This window comes from Nesoenas mayeri, assembly GCF_963082525.1.
Source record: "Nesoenas mayeri genome assembly, chromosome: 25".
In the NCBI taxonomy this organism is placed as follows: domain Eukaryota; kingdom Metazoa; phylum Chordata; class Aves; order Columbiformes; family Columbidae; genus Nesoenas; species Nesoenas mayeri.
This window is the reverse complement of record NC_137549.1, coordinates 2,747,071-2,763,505: the sequence shown is the minus strand read 5'-3', so window position 1 is coordinate 2,763,505 and position 16,435 is coordinate 2,747,071. Positions and strand designations below refer to the sequence as shown.

The following is a 16,435-nucleotide window of genomic DNA, read 5'->3' as shown; positions in this document are numbered from 1 at the left end:
CCCAATCCTGCTTTTTATTTCCTCCCTTTCCTGAATACCGTGGGGCATTTGGTGCCACGCACAGCGCGGCGAGGCCGGGTGAGCGGGGATTCTGGACATGGCCAGTGGCAACGTGGGGACTCTAAATGTCCCATTGCTGCCCCCAATGTCCCGTGGCTCCCCCACACTCCCTGTGGAACCCAACACACAGCAGAGCCGTCGCACAGCCCTAGGGCCATGCTGTCTCCGTGTCCCCTTGTCCCATATCCCAGCGTCCCCTGTCCCCACCGCGGTCCCCCAAGGGTTAACCCGCCCGGGCTCCTTGCCCACATCCAAGATGGCCGCCCTGGCGCCCGCCGCACGCGTTGACCCCGCCCGCCCGGCCGCCGCGGCCAGGGCTTCCTTTCCAAGATGGCGGCGCCCAGCGGGAGGAGCGGCCGGCGGCTGTGGGCCGCGCTGCTGCCCGCCGCCCTGCTGTGCCTGGCGGCCCGGGCGGCGGAGGAACAGAGCACGGCCGAGTTCGACGTGCGGCCCGGCGGGGAGGTTCATTCCTTCTCCCGGAGCCTGGTGAGGGGGCGAGGAGGGGAAGGGGGTGAGGAGAGGGTACGCGCCTCTCACTGATTGGCTGGGGCGCGCGTCGCTCCCGCTTCTCGCCGCGGGGATTGGCTGCCAGCGGGGGAAGGCGGGACGGGGGGGGGGAATCCGGGTAGGTTGCTGGGGCTGGTTGCTAGGGGCGGGGGGACCCCACCTCTGACGGGGGGTCCCCTAGGGGAGAGAGGCTCCCAAGGGGGGTCCTAGGGAGGAGGGGGTCCCCAAAGAGAAGGGGGTCCCCAAGGAAAATGGATCCCCAAGGTGGGACAGTCGCCATGGCAAGGAGGTGCCATGGGAGGGGGGCTGGAATGGAGGGTGTCCCCCAAGGAGAAAGGGGTTTCCAAAGTGGGCTCCAAAGGGAGGAGGTACCCAAGGGGAGGGATCACCAGGGGAAAGGAGCCTTGAAGCCATGAGGTCCCCATGGGAAGGGGAATCACCAAGAGGAGGGGATCCAATGGAGAAGGGGGTCTCCTGAACATACAGTCCTGCTGACACCCTGGGGGTCCTGAGGACCGGCTGCTCCAGATGAGGACGTGGTGTGTTCTGTGTCACCGCCCGGGTGACACCTCAGGCGTCCTCAGATCTCACATCCTCGCCAGGAAGCGGCTGATGGTGAACAAAGAGAAGGTTCTGCTCAAGCGTGGCTGCTTATTTTCATCTATAAGTTGGGGAATGAGCTATTAGAGAGCAGCGTAGGGAAAGGGACCTGGGGGTCCTGGGGACAGCAGGGTGACCATGAGCCAGCACTGGGCCCTTGTGGCCAGGAAGCCAATGGGACCTGGGGTGGGTTAGAAGGGGGTGGTCAGTAGGTCAGAGAGGTTCTCCTGCCCCTCTGCTCTGCCCTGGGGAGACCACACCTGGAATCTTGTGTCCAGTTGTGGCCCCTCAGTTCCAGCAGGACAGGGAACTGCTACAGAGAGTCCAGCGCAGCCACCAAGATGCTGCAGGGAGTGGAGCATCTCCCGTGTGAGGAAAGGCTGAGGGAGCTGGGGCTCTGGAGCTGGACAAGAGGAGACTGAGGGGGGACTCATTCCTGGGGATCAAGATGGAAAGGGGGAGTGTCAGGAGGATGGAGCCAGGCTCTGCTGGTGACAACCAGTGACAGGACAAGGGGCAATGGTTGCAAACTGGAACACAGGAGGTTCCACTTAAAGATGAGAAGCAACTTGTTGGGGGTGAGGGTGGCAGAGCCTGGCCCAGGCTGCCCAGGGGGGTTGTGGAGTCTCCTTCTGTGCAGACATTCCAACTCGCCTGGACACCTTCCTGTGTAACCTCATCTGGGTGTTCCTGCTCCATGGGGGGATTGCACTGGATGAGCTTTCCAGGGCCCTTCAACCCCTGACATTCTGCGATTCTCTGATCTTCTTTTCCAGGGGGATTACACCTGCACCTTCACATACTCAGCTCAGGGAGGAACCAACGAGGTGAGTCGGGCAAACCTTCGAGTCTCTGGAGAACAGGGAGTGACATTTTCATACCCCAGTTGGTAGGAATGGCCTCACAGCTATAAATCCTGTGTTCTTTAGGCGGCTTGAGGTGTTTTGCAGCTTTTGCAGCTCGTCTTGCTTCTGCACTGAGTGCTGTTCAGATACACATTTCTTACCTTCAAGTCCTGTTAGCATCAGGTACTTTTAGCACAAAGGGAAACGAGACTTTAAACTCTTTTCTGTAACTGTATTAATGAAATTATGGAGAGGGAGGGCAACCAGGCCTTGAGCTTTGTGCAATGCAAAGTAAAAGGGGCCATCTGCAACTATTGCATAGTTGTGTTATTTTCTACAATTGGTTGCAACTCGCAGTGCCTGCAGCTGGGAGGGGAGGTGACCGGCCCTGGGGGCAGCGGAAAGTGCGAGGCTCTTCCCCACATTAACTCTTTGGACCTTTTTGCTCTCTGCAGCAATGGCAGATGAACATTGGAGTCAGCGAGGACAACCTGCTCTTCTCCTGCTCCGTCTGGAGGTTCGTTCTTTAACCCCGAACGCTGAGGGCAAAGCAACAAGAGGGCAGGGGGGATCTGGGCCAGGGACCCTCTTCCCAGGCGGTGGGTGAGAAATGGTTCCCCCCTCGCCACCCTCTGCACTAGATGGAGTTCCAAAAGAGCCAGAGTTGGCCGTGAATCCTGAGCTCGTCTGCACCTCCACCCATGGCAAAACCTCTCCTTTCTTGTTTCAGGCCCCAAGGGAAGTCATATCTCTTCTTTACCCAGTTTAAAGCTGAAGTGAAAGGAGCCAAGATAGAGCATGCCATGGCTTATGTAAGTCCCAGCTGGCGCGCGGGGGGCTGCTCTAACACATGAATTGGACGTGGAAAACATTTATCGGACATCTGTGCAATAAAATAGACTCTACCACGTCCCTAATTAGAGAGCGGTGGCAGTCAGGAGAGCGGCCGCAGGTGGGTTCTCCTGCGCTGGTTTATTTCTGCTCCCTCAACACCATCGCTTTGGCGTCGGTGACTCTAAAAGACCCCGGTGTGCGCTGCACACGGGGAGTCGTGATTCACCTCAACAAATTGCATGTGGCAAGGTAAATAAAACCGCTGCTGGTGCTTTTGTCTGGCTCACTCTCCCATTTCCCTGTCTCCAGTGTGAGGCTTGTGGTCACCTGAAGGACACAGGCGTCTTTAATGGGAAATGGAAAGATGGGCAGAGATTTTCCTTCAGATTTCCTTTGTGGATTTAATTCTTTCACTCCACATTCTTAAAACCCAACTTCCCTCTTCCAAATGTGCTGTTTGTTTGTTTACTTCTAAATACAGTAACTTCTTGAACTGTCTCAACTGCTTCAACCTTCTTCCTTCCCGTTTCAGTCTCAAGCTGCAGCGGGTGGACAAAGCGACATCCCCTTAAAACAGGAAGAATTTGAAATCACCGAAACAACAGGTTTGTGACCAAGAGAACCGTGTGAGGAAGGGGCTGGTGTGTCTGCCAGGAGCTGAGGGTGGGTGACAGATGGGTGACAACATACAGGACAGTGCATGCTCTCGATCCAGAGCTGCCAGCAGCATTTTGCAGGTCCTGTCCCACTGTAAATGTTAAATTAGCACAGGGGAAGAAGGGGTTTATCACAACATGCTTGGCGCGTGCATAAGAAGGAAATGCAATGCCCGACTTGCTGGCTTTTATCGTCCTGGAAAGGAACCAGCAGGGCTGTTTTGTTCATCCCTTACCATCTGTTGATCCTGCGCTTGTTTTCTCTCTCCAGTCTCTCACAGGGAAGGCAAGTTCCGTTTCGAACTGTCCAAGCTCATGATCGTAGCAAAAACGCCCCGTGACGAGCTGTGACCCCGAGGCCAGGGCTGGGCCGCGTGTTTTAGCCGGAAGAACACGGCAGTAAAGAGGATTATTTGTTAACTGCTGGATTTTTTGGGGGGGGCGGGGGGGGGGGGTTGGCCAAACTTTTTGATGTTTTTCCATATTAAAACGTGCCAGGGTCCAACACGAGGCGCTGGGAGGTGTTAAGACAGATCTATTCTGTCTTGTGTCAGAGTAACAATGTGCTTTGCAGCTGGAATCCTGATCTGCAGCCAGCCGTTCTGCCGCCCGCTTTCTGCTTGGCTGATCTGCTCAACAGGGGAAAGCTCCCCCCGAACTTATCTCCCTTGCTCGGAAGAGCAATGCGGGGAGATAAGCAGCTGGATTTAACTGCGGTTTGCTCAAGGAGAAGTTGTTAACGCTGTAGCCTCTGGAGGGGAGATGGGATTTCTCCCTCTTTGCAAGCGTGACGGGAGGAAATAATGAAATCGGGTGGGAGGGGGAAGGAAGGGATGGAGTTGGCCAAAGCTCTCGTGCTCTTTGGTGAGTGCAGCTACTAAAACCATCGCTGGGGAGGATGTTCTGGCCCTGCCCTGGTGCAGAGCGCAGGTTGGGATCACTTGGAGCTGCTTATTCTGACACAACCCAGGAACCAATCCGGGCAAACACTTTTCATGTCTCAGTACAACCGCAGGACTATTTTCTATGTACAGAAGCGATTTTTTTCTTATCTAAAGTCATAACAGTGAGGGAACGTGGAATTCCTCTCCTGTGTAAATACAACGCAAATAAAGAAATAAAGCATCACGCTCTGGCCTGAGTTTGCTCTGCCCGGAGCGGCATGACCGGTGGCATTTGCTTGGCCACGAGCCCACGAGCGCTGGCAGCTCCTGCGCCCGGAGACATCCCGTGGGACGGGAGGCATAAGAAGGTCACGGAGATAAGCCTGGCCTAGATCGTGCACCGTCTCGTACGCTAAAGGCCAACTTTTGGTGTGCAAAGGTGGGTTGGAAGCTGGCCACGGCTGGTGCGTCCACACTGAGCGCACAACACGTTTCCAGCTTTGAATTCGGCCAAGTTGCCCCCATCAGGGTGGTGCTTTTGGAGCTCCCCCTGTGTAGCGAGGGGATACAGAGGAGCAAGTTTTGTTCCCCCAGACCGTTGCTGCTGGGTTTTACACCCAATTTGCTCCCCTATTCAGCACTGGCCATGCAGAGCCCAGAGCTCCTGTGCCACGGGGCAGCAGTGACGCCAGGGGACGGAGACTAAAAGCCTCAGGCCACAGGGAGTCAACGCCATTCAAAAGACAAAACCAGCTGCCCCCGGCGCGGATTTTCTCGCTGTCACCTGCCTTTGTAACAACCGCATGGAGCACCCAGGCCAAACAGTTGAGTTTATTTAAATAACTCATCAGGGCTACAGCGTTTGTTAAAAAAATAACAACCATAACTCAGTCAAGGAGACAGAAAATGTATGAAATCCGAGGGAGAACTTTGGACAACCACCGAGGAAGGTGTTAGAGCCATCACAGTGGTACCGTCATGCGGGGAGATGGCTCTTGGATGGAGGAAAGGAGCCCAGGTGAGGTCAAGAAGCACCTTCCTACCCTGGGCAGCACAAGCCTGGACCTTAATTTGCTCCCACTATGTCATGGAGCTACTGGAAAACAACCCTGGTGCTCCACAACCGTTCATCCAAGCAACTGCCCACCCGGCCAGAGACACCTTAGAGGTGTTAACGCACCGCAAGTCTTTGGTTTGGTTTTTCCCCCTAGGAGGGTGACGATAAGAGTTCAAGGTGATGAGTCCCAGTTCCCCGGACTCTGAGCTAAGAGCACTTGGTGGAAAAAGGGAAATCAAAGTGGACAGGAGGAGCCCAGGACCACCTGGAAAGGACTCAGCCCAGCACAGGGCAGTTTGCAGACCCCGGGCAAGGGTTAGACGAAGTCAAGAGGTTCAGTCTTTTGTAGAAATGAGGAGAAAACGAGTTAGCACTGCAGAGGAGAAGAGGACATCAAGCCTGGTGGTGGTCAAAACAGGCGTACGTCCTGTCCTCAGTCTCACAGGAGGCAGAGTCCAGCATCGCTGCCATCTCGGCACCTTCAGATGTTGTCCTCCTCCAGCATCTTGTTAACCCCATCGCAGATCCTCTTCAGGTGGGTGCGGTAGGGCTCGGACGGCCCATAGAGAGCCGAGAGGAACTCGTAGTCCGCAAAGTGGTTGAAGACGTGGTTGATGCGGGAGTGGGACTTGGCCGTCAGGTGGCCGTTGACAGCCTGGTGCAGCAGGTCCCGGCACTCCGTGAGGACACCCGACATGACCCTGCGGTCGAAGGTGAAGTCTATCTGGTGGAAGCTGACGGCCGTCATGGCCAAGGTATGGACCTTCTTGCGGAAACGCTCCATCACCAGCAGCTCCTCGGGGCTGAACTGCCCATTGCGGTAGAGCACGCCCAACTTCATGACGATCTTGATGAGGTTTTTGATGATCTTCTGGGCCTCTTTGCGGTTGTGGGTGTACTCCTTGGTGGCCCGGTAGAGCTCATCCAAGATCTCGCTGCTGGTGTCATCGATGAAGACGTTGGCTATGGTCTTGGTTGCCATCTTGCTCAAGAGCTTCTTCTGGGCCTGCAGGGCCAGGTTCTTGGTGCTGAAGGTGTCCATCTCTGCAGGGGGAAGAGGCACACACAGAGTTCAGCCCATGCCCTGGATCAGACCCTGTCTCCACTCCTCCCCACGCAGCCTTTTGAGGGTGGTGAGAGCCTGGCCTGGGTTGGCCAGAGAGGTGGTAGATGAACCATCCCTGGAGACACCCCAGGCCAGGCTGGACGGGGCTCTGAGCACCCTGAGCTGGTGACGATGTCCCTGTCATGGCAGGGGGGGCACTGGGTGACCTTTGAAGGTCCCTTCCTGCTCAAACTATCCAATGATCCTTTTAGGAGGACAAAGAGCATCTCAAGACCGAGAGGAGCTCCCGGGTGCCAGGGCAGGCCAGAGCTGAGCTCACACCCGGGGGTTTGTTGGTGGGATGAGTTACAGGGTGTTCCCACCTTCCTCCCCCCAAAATCAGGGGAGAAGCTCCAGCGTGACACGCAGCGTTGGAGGGGAACAAGTTCTTCCTACCTGAGCCTCCATCCCCGTCCCGTCCCGTGCCCGGCGCCGCCCTTCCTCCCCATGCCGGAAGGACTCTTGCCCCATCATTTTCACATTTTTCTTCCTTAAAACCTGACTCACTTCCTGCGGGGTGAGCCGGGGACAAACCCAGGTGACGGCTGAGTCACCGGCACAGCCACGTGCCGCGGCTGGCCCGCCGCTCGCCGAGGCCGGAGCCGCGCAGCTGGTTTGCAGCACCCACCGATGTGTCAAAGCCCTTTTCCCCCAGAGCTCAGACTCGTTCTGCCACCGTCTCAGCGTCCTCTGGAGCAGCACGAGCATCACACCAGGGTGAATTATTCACCAAGGTAGAAACCTCATCCCCCTCCTCACCTACAGCCCAACTCCCGGTGGGACCGAACCCACCGTCTCGGCTTTAAAAACCGCCGCGAATGAATAAAACGCCGCCGACCCTGGAGATGCATCTCGCCCCGTAAAATCGCAGAGCTACAAATCACGGGGAAGGTGAAAAACAGCAGGGGAACAAGCGGCTCCTGCGCCGGGATGGATGGGAAGGGACTGAGGTTGCTTTATGTGTGCAGCACAGGCAGAGAGAGCGGGGAAGGGGTGAGATTGCACTAGGAATGCATCACCGGGGAGGGGAGAGGAGCTACTGAAGGTCAAGCATGCTGCTGGGGTGAGAACGGATGGGTAAGTCGGCCAGGGATATGGAGAGGAGAAGAGGAGCGGGGGGTCTCATCTGCAGCCACAGTGGTTATTCCAGCATAGAACCGAGTCTGTCCCTGTCACCAACCACCACCCCGTCCCTGGACCCTCAATCCTGCTGCTCCTGCCACGGAGCACACGACGGGCTCTGGGGAGCAAACAGTGCCCAGGGTCCTTCTCACCGCAGCCATCGTGCAAGGGCCATGGTGCAAATGCAGCCGTCGTGCAAGGGCCGTGGTGCAAATGCAGCCGTCGTGCAAGGGCTGTGGTGCAAATGCAGCTGTTGTGCAAGGGCCGTGGTGCAAATGCAGCCGTCGTGCAAGGGCCGTGGTGCAAATGCAGCCGTCGTGCAAGGGCTGTGGTGCAAATGCAGCTGTCATGCAAGGGCTGTGGTGCAAATGCAGCCGTCGTGCAAGGACGGTGCACACTGACCCCCAGAACATTCCAGCCCCTGGCTCCCCAAGCCCGACCGATGCTTTGCGAGGGCGTGAATTGAAGCGAGCGGTAACGGCGCTGCCGTCAGCCGCACCGCACGAGCGGCCACACGCAGCGTTATTTACAGCCCTTAGGAAAACGACGGAGGTTTGTGAGTATTTCCCTCGACGCGAAAACATTGATTTTTGCCAGCGTGAGCTTCGAGCCGAGGCTCTCGCGCTTAATAAGAGAGAAATTACAAAGAAGAGGCTGCTCTCGCTGAGCTGTCGGCAGCTTGGGCTCATTCACCCCATCCACGAGGTGCTGCGGGAGCCGAGCGCGGAAGGACCGGCAAAGCCCGCATGGCTCCATCTTCCCTCTTTAAAAAGGGCTTTGCCGCCGTGTTGTCACCCTGGCTGTCCCCTCCATTGTGTCCCACGGCGGTTGTGGGGTGTCCTGTGCTCCCTGCAGGGAGCGGTGCCCTGATAAATCAGAATTTGCACACCTGTAGCCATAAAGCGAGTGCAAACTGCAGCGATGGAGCCTGTGAAAAATAGGAACTGCCGGCTCTCGCTGCCCCGCGCGCCCACAGCTCCTAATTAGTGACTGTAACAACACATTAACCTTCCGCTCCCAGCGCTGAATAACACCCCGCAGCCCTCTCCTGCCGGGGAGCAGGGGGACAAGCGTTGCTCGTGGGGGGAAACTGAGGCACGAAGCGGTGGCAGCTCTTCCCTAGCCCCCTAAAACCACGACCTGCTCCTTCTGCAGTGCCTGTTCTGCAGGTCGCCCTCCGCAAGCCCCCAGGAAACTCCCGCTCACCTCCCAGCGCGGTCGCTCCCGCTCAGCGCCGGCTCGGTTCACCCAGCACCACCCGCAGCATCACCAGAACCTGCTGACTCAGCACCGGCCGGGAGGTTTCACCGGAACGAGCCGTTTTCCCGCTGGGAAGGGCCCCGCGACCCCATTGTTTGCGGAGGGGCTGCTGCCGGCACACAGAAGCAGCAAGACTTGCCCCAATGAGCAAATTCGAGACTGAACTAAACCCCCCCCCGCCCCGTTTCCTTCCTGTCGCTGAAGTTTCCAGCTCAGGGCTTGTTTTCTTCCCTTCCCCTTCTTCTTTTTAATGAAAACGCCCTTGAAAACCAGCTTCTTTCACCGAAAAAGAGCAACCGGGTGTTGCTTTCACCGAGTCCCTCCCCGCTCCGGAAGAGCGCGGTGGGGCTGTGGTCCCAACGGTGGCTTTGGGGACAGTCACAGGCCTTTTCTGGGGAGTTTTCCACCCATTTTGCAGGTGTTGGGGGGGGAGTCGAAGCCCTGAGCGGTGGCACGAGGGCACGGCTGAGAGCTGGGACATGAGGTGGGGACGTGGTGACACAGCCCACAAGCATCTCATCCAACATCCCGCTGAATATTTCATGCGGGAAAGCAAAAGGCCCTAAATAATTTACAGGAGCAAGCGTGCAGTGTGATGGAACGGCTCCGTGAAATGCAGCTGAGAGCAAAGACACCTCTGCCTCCTCCTCCTCCTCGCTGGGGACATTTAACTTGTAGCCGTCTTGCTACAAGTTTCCTCCAACACACAAGCATCGGGGAAACACTTTATGGTGGCGATTTCCCCAGTTCTCCCTCCATCCCATGTGCCGTTTCCTCCTGCTGCTCCGGAAAACTCCCTAGCATCCCCGGTCCCCCCAAAGCCTCATCCACCACTCCGCTCCCCGTCCCCCGCATCGCTTTCCATCATCTCCCGCTGCCTCCAATCGCCATTAATTAATTAAACCCTGCGACCGTGCTGGATTACAGGAGACGGCCAGCGCGGTGTAGGGATGTAACCGGAGAGCCCGACCGCTGTCACCAGCCCGTCCCCCACCACCTGTGACCCCCTCTGGCTTCCAGACCCCATTTTACCAGCGCCGGGGTGGCAGAGGAGGAGGAGGAGGAAGGAGCCACGCAGCCTTTTGCAGCAGCCGTCCCTCGCACGTTGCCATGGGTGCAAACAGCAGCGAGAGCCGCCGGGTCCGGCGCGTGTATGCCGAGCGGGGTGAGGCCAGAGAGGAAACCACTGAGTAAACACCTCGCCCGAGGGAGAAAAACCTCATTTCTTGGCAAGGCCAGCAAAAAAAATACACGGCCACTGGAGCTTCTTGTAGCCGGCAAGGACCAGGGATGCTGTGGCATCGCACGGTGCATTTAGCTCCGCTTGCTCCGGTGGCATTGCCAGTTTCTCAGCCGTGTGCCCATCATTGTCCCCGCCACCTCTGAGCTCCCCTATCCCATCACCTCCTTCCCTCACCGGGGCTGCGAATGCACCTGCGAGAAGGAGCAGCTTTTTGGTTTCTCCCAACGTGTCTGTGCAAAGATCCGAGGGGGGGGCTCCGGCGATGCCAACCGCGGGGCGTGGGTGGTGAATCCCGACAGCATTTCCCGTTTGCCGGCACGGCGTGGGAATGGGATCCTGGCACACGGTGAGGTGCCAACCGTGGGTGCTCTGGTTTGGGGGGGTGATACATCTGGTGTAATCCTGGGGTGCTGCCCAGTGCCGATTCGGGATGGGGGAGATAACCAAGGGTTCCCCCCCAAGACTATTGTACCCTGGGAGAGGGGAGGCAGCTGCAGCATGGAGAGGAAGAGGAGGAGGAGGAGGAGGAAGAGGGGGTAATATTATGGAGAGGAGGAAGGGGGGGTTATTTTGGAGCATCTGTCTCGCCTTCCATTTCCTCCTTTTCTTTATCGAGCTGCCATCAAGCCTCTCGCGCTGGCAGCAACTTCCTTTCTCCGTCGCTCGGAGCAAACAGAAGCTCGGGAGACTCATGGGGAAGTAGAAAACGGAGCGGAAAGGGGGGAAAACAGGCCAAACCACCGTCTGTCTGTCTGCCCGTCCCGCGGCGGGGGCTTTGGTGCATCACATGCTTCCTGCCCAGGGATCGGCGAGGACAAAGCTGCTCCGGGAAGGGAGAAAAGCTCCACAGGATCATGTGGATCTGGTGCTGAGTTTGGGGTCGGGAAAGAAGATTCACAGCCCAAATCCTTCCCCTGCTCTGGAGCCGATAAGGCGTCGGCTGGTGGGAGTCGGGAAGTTTTAAAGCCAGCTCTAGGCAGGATCCAGCTTCGCTAAAGGGATTCATCTCTCCCGGAATGGGGGGATTTTGTCCCTTCGGGCCCGCGGGACGGGTGCAGGGGAGGGATGGGGTGATGCACGAAGCCAAGTGCTGCCACGGGGCGAACGTCCCTGCCCTGGGAAGTGGGGGGCAGAGCGCACTTGCCCCGTGTTTTACCCTCCTGGGGAAACTGAGGCACGGCCACGGGATCCCGGGAACAGCCCCGGGCGCTGCCCACCACTCGGGGCTCCCCAACCCTCGGTGTGTCCCCCGCCCTGGGGCTGCAGTGGCCGCGCTGCCCCGGGGGCCGGGCGGGGCTGCCGGTGCCCGGTGGACACGGTTGGGGGGACCGAGGGGGCTGCGGGGCTCCTGGACGAGAGGCTTCGCCCCGGTCCCGAACCCAGAACTACAAACCGGGACGGTACCGTGCGCGCCCACCCCCACGGACCGGGGGAACCGGGGGCTACCGATGGGGGGCCCGATCCCGGCAGCGCCGCACCGGCGGGCAGCAGAGCCCGGCCGGCCCTTACCTGCTGCCTGCCTCGGGAGAGAGCGGCGCCGGGACCGGGGCTGCTCCGGTGCCCCCGGCGGGACACGACGGAACGGGGCGGGGGCTCTCGCTCCCCCCAGCACCTCTCCGAGCGGGTCCCGGTGCCCGGTGCCCGGTGCCCGGCGGGTCCGGGCCTCCCGCCCGCGGCTGCGGCCAAGTCCCGAGCGGGGCCGGGCGCGGCGAGGGGGCGGGGCCGGCGGGCGGTGCCAGCCAATAGCGGCGCGGGGCTTGCTACGAAGCAACCAATGGGAGCGCGCAGCGGGGATCCCCGGGGGCCGCGGTCCCGGGGGTGCGCACGGATCGTGCGTGGGCCGGTCCCGTGAGCGCGGCGTGGACCGGGCAGGAGGCCTCGCTCGGGTCCGAACGCAGCGGCGTGGGTGGCGGGGACATGAGGGGTGACGGGGACCCGGGTGGGGGATGGTGAGAGGGTCACGCGTGGAACCAGTGTGGGATGCTGAGGGGTGCGAGGGCGCTTCTGAGCGAGAGCTCAGGAGGGCGATGGTAGATCGGGCTGAGCACGGACAGCACCGGGGGGGCCCGTAAAATCCCCGCTCGCCCGCTAAGCTGTGCCGAGGCTGCACCCCCATCCCCCAGCTCCCAAGCACTGGGGCTGTTGGAGCATCGTCCTCCATCCTCCTCCTCCTCCTCCTCCTCCTCCTCTCCGCGGGAAGGAGCCGCCACGCAGGATCCTAAGGAATTAAACAGATTAAAGGTGGGATTTAGATTGGATTAAAGTTCAGATTAACCAGAGCCTTGACTTGAATCCTGGTCTCACACAGTGGCTGGGAAGTGAGCCTCAGCGCCCCCAGGTCCTCCTCACTCTCCAGCCCTGCCATCCCTCCACCCCACAGAGATGCCCGACATCCCCGGGGCATCATCCGCTCTGAGCCCCCGTTCCTGCTGCTGCCCAGGGTTTGCTCCATGTTGTGATGGAACAGCCGGAGCAGCTGTTGCTGCTCTCCCGAACAGTTGTGCCATCAACCTGCCTGGTATAAATCACCCTCCCGGGCTCATCTGTTCCTGGTGGCCACTTGCCGCGATGGGAAACAAGCCATTAGCTGGGAGCAGCGCGGGCCTGTGGGCTAAGGAGACGGTGACAAATTGGGAAGAGGCGCTGAATGGAGCTGTGGAAGCACTGGCAGAACATAATGGCTTCCTGACAGCTTCTGCCCAGCACCATGTCCCCACCACCAGCTGGTCCCGTGTCCCCATTGCTGTCCCGTGTCTCTGTTGCCGCCCTATCCCATGTCTCCATTGCTACCCCATTCTGTGTCCCCATTCCTGCCCTGTCCTGTGTCCCCACTGCGACCCTGTTCTGCATCCCCATCCCACATCCTCGTCACTGGGATGTCCCCAGCCGCTGTGCTCGCTTTGCTCAGGCCACTGCCGAAGGTGGTGGGATGGGCTGGAGATATGGGGGGGCACCCTGCTCCCCCCAGTGCATGCTTGGAGCCATACTGGGGCTCACCCCAGCAAAGCCTCGCTGCAGGGGCCCCAGGAACAGCCCCCCCAGCCCTATCCCACTGGTGGCACCGGGCACTGCTGGTGTTGATGGAGCCGTTGCGGATCGACGGGGGATGAGAGCTGGCGCTGCGCAAAAGCAGAGAATAACAAACGAGAAGAAAGAGGATCTGGGCCAGCTCGCGTGCTGTGCCCCCCCGCTCCCCGCCCTGCCTTTCCTCCTCTGCTCCTTTCAATGGAATGAAATGGTGTTTGCAACGGCTCCTCTCCCGCACGCTGAGCATCGCCCCGTGCTCGGGGGTGTCACGCGTATCATCCCGCTCCCCCCACACGGCACATCCCATTGGTGCAGCCAGCAGAGCCCAGCGGCAATGGCCCAGCTGCCCCCCACCTCTGCACCCCACGGCTGGGCACGGGGGGCTTTGCTGGTGACTCCCGAGCAAGGGGGGAGCACCCTGAGAGAGGGAACGTCTGAATAATTCAGGAGAGCTCAGCAAGAGAAACAGGAGCTGCTGTCCGCCAGGTTGCAGAGGAAGGGCACTGAGCCACTCTCTGTCCTCCCCTTTGTCCCCAGTGTCACTTTGTCATGCTGCTTCATGGACCCCATCCTCATCAGCCTTGTAGGCAGGTTCCTGGTGGCACCAGGTCCCCGGGAGCAGCACAGCACCCAGCTATGCAAGGGGACAGAATGGGGACAAGGTGTCCCCAGCACTTACGTGGTCCCATTGGGATGGCACACGCCAGACCCCAGCAGCTCGTGGGACAGGGCACCACCTCGATCCCCATAATGTCCCTATTGTCACTGGGGCACGTATGGGGTGGGGAAACCCCCTCAGAGGGGTGGCGAATCCCCCAAGTCCTTCCCATTGCCCGCATTTTGCATTCCCCTCGCTCCCCTCCCGCGCCCCATGCAGCTGTGCTGTGCCACAATGGCCCCTTCTTGCCACGTTAGTGGTGCTGGCTTCGCCGCCTCGGCCTCTCTGGGGTCCCCAGGGCCACATCTCAGATCAGGACAGTCCCCACTGAACAGCATCCCCCCCTGGGTGCTTCCCTATCCTTGCTGCACATCTGGCCCCCGTGCCACAGCTGGAGCGGGCGCCTTCAGCCCCTGTGTGTTCACAGCACAGCGGCTGCCAACACCGAGACTCGTTAGATAATTAAAGCTCCGCTGAAGCTTCGTCAGCAAGTGCCGCTGCCGAGCGCTGCCCTCCTCCCGGGAAGGGATGGGGTGAGAGGAGGATGCTCCAGAGCAGACACCCTGGGGAAGGGGCTCCTGAGATCACCCTCCCCACCCGGGAGAAGGCAAAAAGCACTGTCCCCATCTTGGGGACGCTGTGCGGAGCTGAACACGAGGCCCCGGGCGCAGTCTGGCTGTGCTGGTAGGACAAAAGCAAATGTAGGTTAAGCACAAAGCGATGCAGAGTTTGGCCGTGCCAGGGGGGCCGGCACCCCCCGCGACCTCCCGCCGCAATTAGCTAATTGCTCCGTATTCCCATGCGTGGGCTGGGGGAGATGCTATTGTCACTCCACGCCACGTTCTCCCTGTGCTGCAGCCACCCCGGGGGACACTGTCCTGTCCCTGCTGTCCCCCACACCCCACTGCAATGGGGGGGTTGGGCTTGAAGAAGAGGGAGCACGTTGCCCCCCAAAACCCACCACCCCCTTGGCTAGGTGCTGCATTCCTGATGTCACTGCTGGTGACAGTGGGGACAATGTTCTTAGCACCAGGGACAATCTGGCTTTTCCCCAGCATTTTGGAGGTGTTTCGGAGGGAGGAGGGAGATGCCAGTTCCATGGAGCAGTGTCCCAGGCTTGTGGCCGCAGAGCCTGTCCTTGTGTTGGTGACATATTGACTGACAACTCTAAATCAAGTGGATTATTAATTAGTGGAAGAAGCCAGCTGCTTAATCCTCCCCATCACCAGCCAGACTCGGAGCTGGTGTTTTATGCTGATGGAGCCGGTTATCGCGGCGTGGTCAGGAGCCGAGGCCGGGGCTGCCATGGCAGCGAGAGCCAAAATCACAGATTTAATCAGATGGAACGTTCACCAGTGGGAAGGGGTGGTTTGCATCTACATCGCCATCTCTGCTCCCCAGGAACAAGCGCCAGGAGCAGAGGAAACGGCCTCAAGTTGCGCCAGGGGAGGTTGAGGTTGGATCTGGGAACAATTTCTTCCCCAAAGGGCTGTGGGGCATTGGAACAGGCTGCCCAGGGCAGTGCTGGAGTCACCATCCCTGGAGGGCTGGACAGACGGACATGAGGTTCTCAGGACATGGGGCAGGGACAGGGGTGGGTTATGGTGGGACTTAATTACTTGAGGGGCTTTTGCAATCAAAATGATCCTGCGATCCCCAGACCCGCATGATGGCCTCACCCATCATGTGCGTTGGTGACCTGAAATCCCCAGGGTTTTAACCCAAAATGGTGTCACCGCGGTACTCGCCCTGGCAGGTGGGTCAGGCAGATGGCAGTTGAGCAGCTGGCACAGCCGCCTGCCACATGTCCCTGTGCCATCTGGGCCGTGCAGGTGGAGGTGACACGTGTGTCCCCATGTCTCCAGCTGGGGGGACCCAGGCACTGGGGTGCTGGGGACCAGCCCTGCGTGGTGCATCGCCCCAACCTTGTCTGCAGGGACGTTACCCCCCAGGAGAGCAGCTCAGGCCACATGTGTGGCCTTGTCCCCACTGTCCCCAGCCAGCCTGGGAGTCCTAGAGGGGCTGTCCTGGAGACCCTCTGTCCCCATCTGAGCTGGCACCAGACTGTCCTCTCCACAGCTGCTGCCGCTTTCTGGATCCATCCCATGTTTTGTTGCCTCATCTCCACCACCTGCCGAGTCCCCCCCAGCCGGGGGGCGGATTTTCTCCCCAAATCCGTACCCACAGCGCCGGTCCCACAGCATCGCCAGGAGCTGGGCTGGGAGCATTTTGCTTACCATTTCAGAACAGGCAATTTGATTTTGGTCGTAATCTCTCCCAGCACCGGGCTCGCTTACCCGCGCGGCTGTCGGCAGAGATTTCCCATCCCTAATTAACGCTCAGCGCATGCAGCGGCGATTCCCCCTGGGATGTTTCTCTCGCCTCCCCGTTTCTCGTCAAGATCAAGGGGATAAACCAATGGTTACCGGGAAAGCGAACGCTGCCCGCGGCCGAGGGACGCGGTGACAAGCCCTGAGCCAGCAGCAGCTGCAGCTTTGGGGGTGAATCCCCCCCAAGCACTGCCTGGGGGTCTGGGGGTGGCAGCAGGGGTCATGTCACCAGTTGGGCAGCTCTCAG

The 16,435-nt window shown here is 59.5% G+C and overlaps 2 protein-coding genes across 3 annotated transcripts; one reads left to right on the top strand and one right to left on the bottom strand.

The window, feature by feature from the left end:
- Positions 1-316: 316 nt before the first annotated feature.
- On the top strand, positions 317-3,950 carry MYDGF (myeloid derived growth factor; the record flags this gene model as incomplete). The annotated part of the gene is given in 7 exon segments (XM_080359117.1): positions 317-350; positions 353-546; positions 1,944-1,994; positions 2,468-2,529; positions 2,743-2,824; positions 3,379-3,451; positions 3,774-3,950. Coding segments are annotated over 7 exon segments (576 nt in total). The 3' UTR covers positions 3,854-3,950.
- A 1,252-nt stretch (positions 3,951-5,202) lies between these two features.
- On the bottom strand, positions 5,203-11,869 carry TNFAIP8L1 (TNF alpha induced protein 8 like 1). Of its 2 annotated transcripts, none has more exons than XM_080359526.1 (2): positions 11,683-11,869; positions 5,203-6,487 (listed from the first exon to the last, which is right to left on the bottom strand). In XM_080359526.1, exon 2 carries the CDS (start codon positions 6,483-6,485, stop codon positions 5,925-5,927), a length of 561 nt encoding a protein of 186 aa, XP_080215652.1. In that variant the 5' UTR covers positions 6,486-6,487; positions 11,683-11,869; the 3' UTR covers positions 5,203-5,924. The 2 variants fall into 2 exon arrangements, with proteins under 2 accessions (XP_080215652.1, XP_080215651.1); XM_080359525.1 differs by lacking the exon at positions 11,683-11,869 and adding an exon at positions 8,877-8,958.
- Positions 11,870-16,435: the final 4,566 nt, after the last annotated feature.

What these genes read in the sequence shown, in the direction of transcription:
- TNFAIP8L1 (XM_080359526.1), bottom strand. Translation starts at nt 6,485, where the DNA reads ATGGACACCTTCAGCACCAAGAACCTGGCCCTGCAGGCCCAGAAGAAG.